Raw genomic sequence first — 14671 nt, forward strand, 5'->3', positions numbered from 1 at the left:
CCCAAATCGCCAGGAAGTTGGGTGTCACTCACTCACTCACTCCGGTGAGCTCGCTCGGAGTTTCCATGTTTCTAGTTTCCTCCACCCCTCTTTCTCATCCATCGCTGCGGGAAGTTGCTGCAGGTCCAAACCGCGCTGTCTTCAGCAATTTGCTTAATGTATGACTTCCGCCTCTGTTTCTGTGATTCGGATGCCATAGTAACAGTTTGTGACGTCGGGTGTGCCTCGGCTGAACATGCCCATTTGGAGCTCGCTGACATGTCGGCCGAGCTCAGGTCTTGATTTGTGAAGTACGGGAATTCAAATAAGACGCAAATAAAGGCTTGTTGCGTGTTTTATAACCATTTCCGTATTCCCATAGTCTTGAAAATCTAGCAGCATTTTTCTGCTCATCCGATATTTTTTTCACCCTCTCTCATCAGTTTTCGGGTCTCCAGAGGATGTCCTCCATAAAATCAGATCAGTGTGGCCGAGCGATAGGTGGTGATCCGTTGTGCTGTAAAGACTCAGTTGCCGGTAAAATCATCTGTGAAAATACGCAGGCGAAATCAAGACGATACCGTGCCAATGACGTCGGGTCCCCACTGGAATCAGGACGACTCGGCGCGGACAATTGCCAACTCGGCCCATTGGAGATCTCATTTCTGGTCAACTCGGACCACCCCTTGGTCAACTCGGACCATCTCCTTCTTAGTCCGCAACTGACTCGACTCAAGACGCTAAAAGTGCTGCTAGTACAGTCGGGTTTCTCGAAAATGTTCTCGAGTTTGTGTCGTCACAGATATATCATGCATAGATATGCCGCATGATTAGCAGGAAAAAGACTATCGACTGATAAACGCTTGTGTGTTATGCTAAAGGTGTACATACCTGTTACACCTGTTGGTTAACACAGACAAGAAAACTCGTTCTCATTGAAATGCGCAATTTAGCGATATTACGTTCAAAAAGTGAATTAGCTCATATTTTTGTCAAACTGGCAACTTTTTTTCTATCCTCACATTGTTAGAATTTATGTAAAGTTGAGTAAGAAAAACAAAGCAATAGTTTGTTAGACTAGACGAAGTGCATGTAAACTTTTGCAGTTGCAAATGTTACCTTCTGCCTACAATTTCAATAAAGCTAAATCTAAATCATCTGTCTAGTCGGAAATAAAATAAATGCGAAGTTGGTGCCTGAAAAAATTTAGTTCTATCTTCCAATATCTAATAAATTACTATTGAGTGAAATGCGGCCTCTTTTCTCGTAAACAATGAGTGGCAGAAAAAGCGTCTTTTGTATTTAATCAAGGAGGTTAAAGAAAGTGATTCGTTAACCTCCTTGTTTTTATCTAGTATTCTTCTTTCGGATTGTCGGACTCCCTTGTGGCACCGCGATGACGTCACGACCCGCAGATGACGTCACCATAACAACATGGCGGACGACCACAGACAAGAACAGGATCTTTCAATCCATTCTTCCGACCAAGCCGTCGTCAACATGGAACAAAACCTTGCCGACGAGAAGGGTGGAATCATGGATCTTTCAGGAGTCAAACTAGAGCTTAACAGGCCTGAGACGGCCCCTCCGGACGCTAGAATGTACAACGGAGCCGAGGCCGAAGTGGCCTTCGCTAGTCCGTCGGCCGCACCCGAGCCCAAACCCGTCAAGATCGGAGGGGGAGGGGATATCAGCGAGAACATCGCACGGGGTTTCTTCGCGTATAGGGTGAGACAAAGTTTGCTGTGTGTGCAATGTCGTTTTCTTCTTCAGGCTAGTCTTAGTACATGTTTACGATAGCAAAACACATTGTCTTGTTGTCTGTTATAGGTCACCAAAACAAATTCTTGTAATCAACCACCCCCCACCCCCCAACCTCCCACCTTCGTTAGATCATAAATTTTTTTTGGGGGGAGGGGGGCTGTGTGAACTATGATCGACGACGTTTCAGCAAGAAAGGTTACAACATAAATTTTTGGTTGTTACACACTTTCAGTAAGTTATATTTACATACTGAGCTGTACAAATTTAATCTGGTGACTGTACAAAAAGTCTATAGCTAAATCTACCTGTTACTGAGCGACAACACTCATAAACGTTGTTACAAGGAAAGTGCTCAGATCACAACTCTGGGTGTTGGGGAGCCAACATGGATGTGAAACAGTGTCCTCGAAAATGCCTTTACATAAAGGAACGTAAAGGGAGAAGATGTAAAAGTGTTTGTGGTGTTTTGTGTTTTGGGATAGCGCTATATATATAGAATACAACACTGTATTCTGTATCACCCGAGGGACCAGCCTGACTGCGGATCGGATCGCCAAAAGGCGTGTCATACCGTGTGGCACAGCGGCAGCGCATTTTCCTCGGAACCGAAAGGTCTTGAGTTCGAATCCGGCTGCCATGTCACCGATCTTGTGCCCTTGTATTTCCTCACTTTACTCAGGTGAAAATGAGTCACTAGTATGTAATGGACCCCATGTCGTTTAGCAATGTCTATTCTTATCTTTGATTTATGACATTTGCCCATATATGGTAAATGCTTTTAACTTAAATGGTATCAGTTCAGAGTTTTTTTACGATTCGGGGCTGATTTGACTGTCTCTGAGAAAAGCACTAGCACTTCTCAAAACATCATTTTTTGGACAATTCAATGTTTCCAATAGAAAAGGGTGCCTTGTAGCTGACCAACAGACTTATTTGACATTTTCTGTAGAAATGTTATTTTTGGTAAAAACCATTAAAAAATATAAGATTTTCACCCAATTTTGCTAATTTGGGGCCATTCTTTACAGGCTGCTACACGGTAAAAATGAATTTTCCTGGGATAAAGACTAATATGGCAATAAAGGTCAAGGCTTCTTCTGTATACTGAGTAAAAAGGAAGAAAAGCTATCCGATACGTTTTCCGCGAGCTCCGATGGCGCTAAAACATCCAAAACGCAGATAGAACGCACAATCTGGGTAATCAGGCAACGAAACGCTTTACCGCTATCGCGCGTACTAACACTGGTCAGGAAATGTTTGCCGCACAATCAAATCTCCAACACCATAAAAAGCCACGAACAACAAGTATTTGCAGAAGTATAAAAGATTATACAAATTTAATTGCTAAAGCGATAGCCGGAAAATCTAGAGCCAAAACTATAGAGACAATCTCTGATTTGCGTCTTATTATATTCTTAGGGACTATTTGGATATCTGGTCATTTGAAATTCCGAACCGGAACCTTATGTTCACAGGGATGTATATAATGTGACAGAGAGAAAATGGCACATTTGCAACTATATAGTTTTGGCTTGAAGTTGAAACAAGGGGCTACTAGCTATAGTAGGTTGCCTGATCATACTAAATGTTGAAGTGGTCATTTGCCGAAGTACATAGTTTCTTCCTTTAACGTTTAAGACTTAAGTTATAATCAGACTTTAGCTAATACTATAGTCATAGTATATGCAGAGAAAGATAATTTGAGCCCTGAATGATGTATTTTAACTGTTGCCCAGTGACGCTCTTGACATGTCATGTTTCGACACACCTCATGGTATAATAAGCCCTCGGGCTAGAGCTGCCCTACTTACATGTAAACTAGAAAGTCTGCATGTATTACTATCCTATTTCAGGCTTGAACACACATCCCACTTTATCTCACCCTGAAAAGAAAATAAAGAAGAAAACATGGAGGGGGGGGGGGGACTATATCCTTTGGTATAGTACATTAGTTACATTAGTACTAATACTGCAGCTTTGCAGGGCCATGGTGGCATGTGCTTCTGTTACATATTATGGCTTGCAGGGAATGAAAATACTCTATTCTTTTTTTCAAATTCTTCCAAAGCTCAGTCTTGTAGTTGAAACTCAGGGTAAACACTAGAGAAACTCACCCGGCCGAAGAGGAGATATCTCCTTTCTGTATCTTCCCTTTTTTCCCTAGTCAGAGGGTTCTTTATGCTTGCTTTGGAGGATATACATATATCTGAAAGGTTTCCTTATTGCCAATTAGAGACTGTCATTCCAGTGTGTATCTCATGAGTTTCATGGTTTCATACATTGGAATCACAATAGAAAAGTACTAGTACCCAGTATATGTCTACTGTATGACTGAGCTTTGTGAAGTTGTAATTGCAGTTTGGCAAACTTAGGACACAAGATTCCACCTATGACTCAAAGATATACACCTTGGTGTATTCGTATTGTATGACACTATTATCTATTTTCTGATGTTTCCGTCTAGTTTCCAGCTTTTTGATACAATTTACATATATATAATGGTTGCAAACTTGAACTTGAAATGGACTAAAACTGATGCCCGTGTATTGTGAAGTCAGCTTCATTTCAAATTCAAGGCAACATTATTTTGAAGGCAACTTTATTTTTGTCGTACCATACATAGCATGACTTAAAAACTGATTATATTGTCTTTTTGTGCTTTTCAAGATTTTTGTGTTGTAAAGTCTTAACTAATTTCTACTTTGCCCTCCAGCCGGGTGCGTTTGACCTTGCAGTGGAAACGACAAAGTCGGAGGTGTTGCTGCCTGACGTTGACGGTTCGCTACGGGGAGCCTGGCTTCTCACTGAGTGAGTCGGACATCTTTCTTATCTAATTTTTTGATCAAGGATAATCTGGCTGACTGGCTCATGAGACAGTTCCTTATGTCGCCTATGGTGGGATCCTGTCTCTGGTCAAAGTTTAAGTCCCAACTGTGTCAGTCACTAGGAGTGGGTACTAGTCCAGAAAATACAGGACTGGTTCAGGTACGGTCCAAGTCCAGAACATCAGGTCCTGGTCCAGACCTGGACCTGATTGTTTGCGAAAACTTGTGAACGGCAAGACTCAAAACCATGGTCCATTTTGATACAAATGATTCTGTTTGGTGGAGTATCCGATGTCCATTGGCATTTTAAAATCCTAATCTTAATGTAAATAACACTAACTGCCTCAGCCTGTATTAGACCAAGTTCTACGGTAGAAACTTAGCATGGTAAAAATGACTATCAACTCTTCTCTACTTTGCTCTCATAATTTTCTTGGACCTGTAAGCCCCCAAAGTACGTGAACTCCTGCTGGTATAATCTGTTCATTTTCTAATACCCTGTGTCCAAAATCTGGTTCACTGATGTTTTTCAGGTCCGTTTTTTCTGGACCGATCCAACAAGAAAAAATGGTTTTGTACCGGATATCCGTACTGATACCCACCTCTCAGTCACCCAAGGCTAAGGCTACTGAAAAGGGTGACAGTCCTTATAATGGGACATTCAGCCTTCCATGGTTTACTGAATTAGCGTGCATGTCAGGTGAGCGACGCAGCCAGAATTGAAATGGCAAATTGGAGTTCGAGGCAGGGCCCCTAACCACTGGACTACACGCACAACCACATTTCTTTGAAATGTCTGACTCAGTAAACCAAGAAAATGAATTTACGTTACTAACCAATCTTAACAAATTAAGAGCCAATTTAGTATGACTTTGTGTAGTAGGACCATAATATGTACTTTGTAACTCCCAAAGGACAGGTGTGTAACTGTGTCTCAGAGAGTCATTATTTTAAATTATTAATGAGTTGCAGTGTCACAGACTGAATAATGACACACAGAAAGTCCTAGAACTGCCATTAGACAATTTTGTTACCTGTTTGCCATTTTACTATTTTTAGTTGCCTTTTTATTGTTGAGAAAACTTTTCATAGCAGGCTCTTTGGGCCTTTTTTGTCTTTCTTCGCAAGCAACTCCAGCCAGCAAAAGTGTATTACGGGGGGGGGGGGTTCATTAGTTTTTGTCCTGTCTCTCTCTTTTCATCTTGACTGCTCGCTGAAGTTTTGCTAAGATATGTCCAAGAAAGTAATGCCTTAATCTTTTGTTTGCTACAGGATTGACCACTGGGACAGTGAGAAGGAGCGTCTAGTCCTGCTAACAGACAACTGCCTTATCGTCGTCTTCTTTGATTTTGTTGCTTCGAAGATTCAGTCCTTCAAGCGTATCGTTCTCAAGAACCTGACAAGCGTTAAGATGGGACCATTTGAGTATCCTCCAAACTCTATCATGCCGTAAGTACAGTCTCTGTTTGTTTGTTTGTTTTGTTGCTGTTACTTGCATTCTTTCCATTGTTGTAGGAAAATGACATTGTGTTGTAACTTCATTCTTTCACCCAGAGTATGTAGAGAAGGACAACCTCAAGCCAACCGTTCACACTTACGCCACATCTTCAGAAAAGATGCTGGAGCCGCATGTTTAGGAACTTTATTCGAACCGACACACAACAAACATGTTTCGCCGTGTGGCTTCCTCAGTGTTATGGGCTCATTCATTTATGTAGTGACTTGCTTTATAAGTGTAATTAGCCGGTTTACTATATATTCACTGGCAGTCATATATTTTCGGATTCTCCTGACTATTTTTGACAGATGAGCAGGCAAATAGTCACTTGACTGTCAGAGTTAGATGACCTGTTTGCCTGCACACGACTTTTTAAGATGAAGGAGAGGTGTACACTTCCTTCGCCACCCTCTCATCAACTGACACTCATAGTCCCACAGGTGCAGGAACTGCCACATGTGAGATTGCCCCAGCAGAGGCAGCTTTGTTGTTTAGGATATCCATCTCCTAGGAGGACTTCCGACCAGGGATGCAAGGGGTGCCTCCTACCCTGGCTTGTGTAAAGCGGGTGCGTCATGCGCGAACATGCCCCTAAGGCTAAGGCCTGCCACTGCCACTTCAGTCATATACAATGCATTGTTTAACTAATACTCACTCACTTGTCACACTAACTCTCTCACTTACCCTTGCTCCCTAACTCACTCACTCACTTAGTCACACATTCACGTTCACTCATTCACTCACACCCACTCACTCACTCACTTACTCTCACTCACTTTCACTCATTCACCCACACTCACTCACTCACTTTCACTCATTCACTCACTCACTCACTCACTTTTACTCATTCACTCACACCCACTCGCTCACTTTCACTCATTCACTTTCACTCACTCACTCACTCACTCACTCACTCACTCACTCACTCACTTTTACTCATTTCCTCATTTATTTTCACTCACTCTCATTCACTCACTCACTAAATTCACTCACTCATTCAGTGACTCACTTATGATATCACTCACTCGCTCACTCACATATTCATGTGTTATTTAGATAGTCAACAGCTTGAAGTATTTCATTCATTCATTCATTTGTTCTTTCTATCTCTTCCCCAGGCGCCGTGCGGGTGTCGGTGTGCAGATGTTCTGGAGCAGGGAGGAAGTGTCGGCAGTGCAGAAATGGAACCCGTTCAACCGCGACATCCCCTACGCCATCTTTGCCTCGCACCCACTGATCGAGAGGACGCTCCGTGACCCTGACGTGTACCGTGTAAGTACACTGGAACCCCTTAAGGTATAGTGACCATCCTTGTGGGTGGTGGTGGCACAACCCTCGCGGGGGCTCTGCATGGAACTCTGCTGACGCATGTTCAACTCAACTTTCCCCGCACCTGGTGAACTTAATACTCAACTTAATACTGTTTCTTTATATAACGCTAGTTCACCTTTATCCTTTGGGTAACCTATATCCGTTGCTTTAATAAACAGGATATTTGGGGATATCACGTCGACTGACGTTAGTTTCAAATTGCAATGTTTTCAGGACATTGCAGTTAAAACTACCTTCCGTCGATTTGATGTGCCTAAGTACCCCATTTTTAAAAGCAACGGATATAGGTTACACAACGGATAAAGGTGAACTAGCGATATGTAGTAAAATCAGTCTTTACCGCTGATGGTTGATGGTTGAAATGAAAGGAGGACTTAGAACTTGCCAGTACTTGGGACAGTCTTCTGAAGTAATTGATTAATAATATCTGAATATACACTCGGCACAAAAAGTTTGGAATATCAACTTTGGTATATCATATTTCTGTTATTTATGCATCAATTTCAATGTATTATATATCAATAGAAAGCTTGTGTGATTTTCTTTCCTATGGTATCAAACTTATTACTAGAAAGGCCGACATTTGCTTGAGAGCAAATACAGCATATTTCAGCCATCTCCCTCCCCATGCAACAATAGGCTATTTCAAAATCACCCATTTGAAAAATCACTTTTACTAATGACGGTTTAACCCAAAAATGAGTCTTACAAAATTCCCCCGTTCAAGAATGGACTCCGAGTGCACCCTATGTGAATTTGCACAATAGACCAGTCCAGAAATACTCCCACTGAAACCTTGGCCTTTTGAATAAGAAACCAAATCCAAAATTGAATTTAGCAAAAAAGGTCCCAGTGCATAAAAAGGTATAATAGACCAGTCTAAAAACACTTCCACTAAAATTGAATTTTGAATCATCACCCGTTCAAAACTGAATTTGAAAAAATCCCCCTTCCGTGTGCAAAAAATGGACTCTTCCATGTAAAGTAGAGCAGTCCAAAAATACATCCGCTAAAATAGGACTTTGACATAATCACTAAAGTCCAAAAAATGGATTTTTAAAAAAAGCCCCCTCTATGCAAGAATGGACTCTTCCAGAACACCCATGTAAAATTGCAAATTAGACCAGTCCAAAAATAACCCTACTGAAAGACTTTGACAAACTAGAAGTCACCAAAGTCCAAAATATGAATTTTGAAAAATCCCCCCTCCGTGCGAGAATAGACTCTTCCAGCACACATTCGGTAAAATTGCAAAACAGACCTGTCCAAAAATGCATCCACCGAAAGACTTCACCAGTCCAATGATGAATTTAAAAAAAAATTAACCCCTCCGTGTAAGAATGGACTCTTCCAGATAACACCGGGCTCGCTGATTGGCTGCCACCCCCCCCCTCTTTAGGATATAGATTCAGGCTAAGTGATTGGTTACCTATCTAATTAGATTAAATAGACATATAGGCCAGTAGGTGCAATCTGCAGCTGGGGGTCAACGACCTTAAGGTCATTGACCCCTCTGGCTATTGGAAAATGACAAAAAAATCCCCAAATATATCATTTTGACGTAGTCTATAAAAATTATACATGTGTCATTTGAATAAATATCTAGTGCACCCTTTTACCAAAATTTAGGTCATTTGGTTTTAAAACCAGAGCACAAGAGCCAAAAGTGTACTTTTTGGTCATAAAATGGCCAAATAATCGCAAAATTGAGCATTTTATTGTACCGTATGCCTCAAGTGTTATTGAATCCATGTGCGCATATGTCTAGGGCACTCCTATACTAAATTTCAGGTCATCCGGTTCTAAAACCAACGTACAGGAGCCAAAAGTGTCCTTTTTTGGTAAAAAAATGACCAAAAAATCGCAAAAATAAGTATTTCGTTATACTGTACACCAAAACTGATATTGAATCTATATGGGGGACTTATCAAAGCCAAATTTCAGCTCATTCGGTTATAATACCAGGGTACAGGGGGCCCAAATATACAGTTTTGGTCTTAAGATGACCAAAAAACCTTAATAAAATCATTTAAGAGACAGATATGGAAAAAATGAAAAAAACGTCCAAGGGTATTGGCCCACTCTACCCTTGTGCCAAATTTCAAGTCATTCGGTTGAGGAACAAGGGAGATACCGTGTTCTGAAGATTTGACAGGAGAAAGAAAGAAAGAAAGAAAGAAAGAAACATTACGAATACAATATATTTCACCATACCTATGGTATGGCTGAAATATAATTATTGTAAACACATGAAACGAGGCCTGCTTACGTGGGTGGGTCACGAAAAAAAGTGCCCAAAATCCCTTATAATTACTTCTGTTCAACACTGCATCGTCCTGTTGATATTGGCGCGTGTGTCACTGGTTCAATCAATCCTCTTTTCACCTCACATTTTGTATACAGAACATACAAGGTTTTAGTACACTTGAGTAGACTTCATCTGCCCTTTCGATAGTTGGATGGCAGAATCAAAGCGTGGATGCGGCAAGGAGAACCGCACGCTGACAAGGCAAGAGTAACTTTCGGCATTTGGTGGTGGAGGCAGCGTCATGGTGTGGGGCGGTATAACCACCTTAGGGTAAACAAGACTCGTCATCATTCTAGGCAAATTAATGTGGTGACATATAGGGACACCATCCTTCATCCAATAGCAACATTCTACCTCTTCAATATTGGACCAAATGCCGTTCTGCAAGAGTACAACACCAGTCCACACAGAGCAAGGACCATTGGATGCTGGAGCACAGTCTTAGGGTGGAATAGCCTTCCTACGGCTTATGGCTAGCACTCGATTGATCACCTCTTGACATGATTCAGATTTTTTGCTTGAATAAAGAGTAATAGTAGCTTTGATTGACATGTCCTGTTTATTCAACTTGCCTTCATTCACAAGTCAATACTGACGGAAGAAAATGAGCAGAATGGAGTGATTGATTTTAGTAGGGTAAATTTGGCACTTCATCTTTAGGACCCCCTGTACGTAAGCGGGCCTAGTCCTCATTCCATGAATTTACACTCATGAAATACTCTACTCAGATATGCTAAAAAGAAACTTGGATGTTCTGTAAACCAAACGTTAACTGATAAAAGGATTGATTGAATCATTGTCACCCGCGGCCATAACAAAGGTTGAACCGGACGATACAGTTTTGAACAGAAACGGGGGAATTTGGGCACTTTTTTTCGTGACCCACTCACGTTAGCAGGCCTAGTGTATGTTCCATGAGTTAACAATGACAATGAGTTTGATACCATTGGTAAGGAAATCACACAAGCTTTCTATTGATATATAATACATTGAAATTGATGCATAAATAATGGAAATATGATATACCAAAGTTGATATTCCAAACTTTTTGTGCTGAGTGTATTATGCTGTTTGAAATGTGTAATAAATTTTATGTTCATATCCAGTGGTAAAGACTGATTTTATTACATATTTAAACATCCTGGATGAGTGATCTGCACAAAATTTGATGTACTGGTTTCTTTACATTTAAATAAAGACAAGCTGATTCTGATCATTTTATGAGAAGATGGCTTTGTAAATTTGAAGAGACCAGCTAGTGTTTGTTGATGAACACGGCATACATGGATGAGGGCTGTTCAATTTGATAGTTTTCTCTGACCCACTTCTAAATTAGTTACGTGTGAGATTGAAATTCCACAAGTAATTTTTTTTACATGTTATGCCACACCAAATTGATTTCTTGAAGTTACATATATTTTATAAAACAAATAACAAGTGGCATCGCGTGGCACGATCGGGAGCGCGTTGGTCTCAGGCCCGAGAGGTCCCGGGTTCAAATCCGCTTGCCGTGTCACCGATCTTGTGCCCTTGGGAAAGGCACTTTACATGACTTTCCTCACCTAACTCAGGTGTAAATGAGTACATAGCTGCGGCTAGTGGCAGTGACAGGCCTTTGTTGTGGTGACAGGCCATAGGGGCATGTTCGGGCATGACGCACCCGCCATGACACACGAGTCAGGGGTAGGAGGAACCCCTTGCATCCTTGGTCGGAAGTCCTCCTAGGAGATGGAAACTCCGAACAACAAAGCCAACGGTATGGTGGCTTTGAAAAGTCATCTTTGACACCTGTTTCGCCATACCCTCCATATGTATATGGAGAATCTCAATAAAAAACAAACAAAAAAAACAAAACAAAAAACAACAGATTTAAAAAATATAGAATTTGTAAATAGGACGTGTGACCAATTATCATTATGTTTTTCTTATAAATAGGACTGCCATTTCTGCATGAGAAGCAACAAATGAATTTTGTGTGTCCTTCATTCAAGTGGTTCAGGGGGGATTTTTATGGAACTGCCTTTACATTGGTAGAGTTGTAAAAGTCCTACCAGTGCAATTGGAGGGATTCACTTCAAATTCTTGCCTCTTTAACTTGAAAGTTGGAGCATGCCAAGTTAACAGCTTACGGGTATTTTATAGAGGAATGATCAGTCATACGGTTGTAGTAGAAAATAGAGATGTGGTGGTGGCTATTTCAACTTGAAATTGTATGGCTCTCTCATTCCACGAAGGAGGCAGTGTCTTTGCTGAGGACTGTGAACTCATAGTCATGTGAAATCATGGAATTTTTTTTTATTAGGGATAGAGGCCTTGCCACAGGAAAAAGGATGAAGTTTGGGACATGGATAACAGTCATTATGCTAATTCATGAATGGATAAATTAAGGAGTGGATAGTTGGATGGATGGATGGATGGATGGATGGATACATGGATTGATCAATTGATGGGTGGATGGATGGATGGATGGATGGATTGAAGGGTGGATGGATGGATGAGTGGATGGATGGATGGATGGATTGAAGGATGGATAGATCGATGGATGGATCAATGGATGGATCAATGGATGGATGGATGGATGGATGCATGGATGGATAGATACATGGATACATGGATTGATCGATGGGTGGATGGATAGATGGATTGAAGGGTGGATGGATGGATGAGTGGATGGATGGATGGATGGATGGATCAATTGAAGGGTGAAGAGATGGATTAAGAGATAGATGGATGGTTTCATAGATGGATGGATGGATGGATGGATCAATGTATTGATGGATGTTGACTTTGTGTCTTTCTCTAGGTTGAAACGTTCCATGTGGCCTTGGTACAGGGGTGCCAATCCGTCCGTGCTACCCAGAGCCCCAGCTCTCCGGCGCTAAACATCGTGGAGGGCCCCGTGATGATCGAGAGCTACGCCAGCCTGTGGTCGCTGATCCACAACCAGAGTCGTCTGGGATTCTCCAGAGAACGCGGCGGGGTCAGCTTCTAGTGTGTGCTCAGGCTACGAGACAAAAACACGGTTTGCAATGATTGCTGTTGTTTGAGATAGAAACCTAGATAGTAAGGCAGCACCAAGTCAATATGCTGGTTTTGAGATTTAGAAAAAAATAACCATGAACTGCAAAATCAACAAGAAAACAGAGTGCACCTTAATTGGTACTCACAGTTCCAGAGGGTGAACATAGCCAGGTTCAAATTTTCCTTCCTGCTCTCTGTTTTCTTTTTTACTGCTTGCTAGAAAATGTCTGAGGAACAATAAAATGAATTAGTGCGGCCTGAACATGTAATTGAAGACTCAGATGTTGCAGAAGGTTACATTTTTGTCAGATTTTGATTTGTATTGGAACAAACGTGGACCTTTTTGCAACATGATTTACTGGGGGTGACAATTTACGGAGAATAATGAACCTTCTGGCCAATCCAGATAGCAGTCATGTAGCTTTGAAAGATTGTTGAGATAGAACTACTACAATTTTTCCAGCTTCAGATTTTCCATTGTCAAGTGATTTGCCTTTTTTTCAAACTAGCACTCCTCTGTACCAGATGGTAAAATGTTTATTTGCACGGTGTAAAATGTTTATTTGCACGGTGTATAATGGTATATCTATTATATATACATAAGTGAATGCTTGTCAATTCAATGGACCGAACCTGTGTAACGCCATATCGAAAAAATAGAACCCCCTATTCCATTTCGAACACGTCCGTCAAAAACTGCCCCTGTTGGACAGAAGAGGCTATTTTTGACAGAGGTGTTCGAAAAAGAACCATGATTGAACAGGAGGCGGGGTTTTGGGATCGGTACATTATAGTCATTGTATATAAGTCTTTTTTGTCAACGTCAAGGCCACTATTTGAGCCACTTTTGAGCCTGCTGCACTTCAGTTGTTGGAAACAACAAATGATCCCAGCCACTTAGTCTATAAGTTATAACCTGATTTTCTATCTGTACTTCTCTCTGTCATTATGTATAAAGTTGCAGATATTTGACTGCAGGATTTTTGAGGATTTCAAATTTCCACTGCCAGTTGGAATTTGAAATAAGCATTGATTTTCAATGATGGTATCTTAATTTTTTGGTGCAGGGATATTTTATTGTCCGATATGTTGATATTTAGGATTAGGGTTTAATGTTTTGCCTTTTCTGCGTGTTTTCCAAAATGCAACAGGTAGAAATGTTTTTATGCCTTTTTCTTTTATAAATGCCACAAAAACCATAGGGAGAGACTTGAATGAAAAATTTTCTTGCCACAAAAAGTACAAAGTAAAATTTTCATAGAATACTATTTATACATGCAGGCAAGAATGATAAAAGTTGCAGATTGTCCCTTAAGTGCCTTTCAACCTTTTCCCTAATCTTGCCAGACTAGTTACAACATGGCAGCTTTCAAAATGGTAGGGAAACCATACAGGGCTCTTGCCAGCACCCATTATATGGTCGCTTAACAGAATTTTGATAAGAACTGAAAAGGTCATTCTGTCAACCTTGACTGACAAAAATTAGTTTGTAGAGAAAGATACAGAATTATACAAATTTGAATAAAACGGCAGAGATCTGTACATGGAAAAATTACTCTATAATGTAGGATCTTTTCTGTCATTTGGGAAAAAATCAGTAAGTAGAGAAAGATACAGAAATGTCCGAATTTGAATGAAATGACAGATATCTGTACACAGAAAAAATGACTCTCTGTAAGATCTTTCTGTCAGTGGGCATTGAGATGGTCTGGACAAAAATATCAAACCTGCCTTAAACGCCCTGGTTAGGGCCTTTGCATTCAAAAAACTAGAATAGCAATAGAAATTGCTTAAAAAGTAGTGCCTTCAATTCCCTGTGACAATGCAATCAGCCCTAGGAGCTATATGTTTTGTGGTATTTTATTTCAGGAGTATTGTGGAAAAACTGAAGTTCAATATGCCTATATCGCTGCTTATGCTATTTGTACCTTTTGGGGTGAAACT

The 14671-nt window shown here is 40.8% G+C and overlaps 1 protein-coding gene across 2 annotated transcripts; it reads left to right on the forward strand.

The window, feature by feature from the left end:
- The first annotated feature begins 1372 nt into the window (after positions 1-1372).
- On the forward strand, positions 1373-12817 carry LOC118430553 (tumor protein p63-regulated gene 1-like protein). Of its 2 annotated transcripts, none has more exons than XM_035841488.1 (5): positions 1373-1707; positions 4457-4551; positions 5841-6017; positions 7185-7362; positions 12510-12817. In XM_035841488.1, the coding sequence occupies exons 1-5, from the start codon at positions 1414-1416 to the stop codon at positions 12696-12698; spliced, it is 933 nt and encodes a 310-aa protein (XP_035697381.1). In that variant the 5' UTR covers positions 1373-1413; the 3' UTR covers positions 12699-12817. The 2 variants fall into 2 exon arrangements, with proteins under 2 accessions (XP_035697381.1, XP_035697382.1); XM_035841489.1 differs by having other exon boundaries at positions 1374-1707; positions 7185-7338.
- The last annotated feature ends 1854 nt before the right edge of the window (positions 12818-14671 follow it).

This window comes from Branchiostoma floridae, chromosome 14, assembly GCF_000003815.2.
Source record: "Branchiostoma floridae strain S238N-H82 chromosome 14, Bfl_VNyyK, whole genome shotgun sequence".
Taxonomy (NCBI): domain Eukaryota; kingdom Metazoa; phylum Chordata; class Leptocardii; order Amphioxiformes; family Branchiostomatidae; genus Branchiostoma; species Branchiostoma floridae.

Bases quoted from the DNA above. Each gene is read 5' to 3' on its own strand.
- LOC118430553 (XM_035841488.1), top strand. From the start codon at position 1,414: ATGGCGGACGACCACAGACAAGAACAGGATCTTTCAATCCATTCTTCC. The intron at 1,708-4,456 runs GTGAGACAAAGT...TTTGCCCTCCAG, and splicing joins GGGGTTTCTTCGCGTATAGG to CCGGGTGCGTTTGACCTTGC. The intron at 4,552-5,840 runs GTGAGTCGGACA...TGTTTGCTACAG, and splicing joins GGAGCCTGGCTTCTCACTGA to GATTGACCACTGGGACAGTG.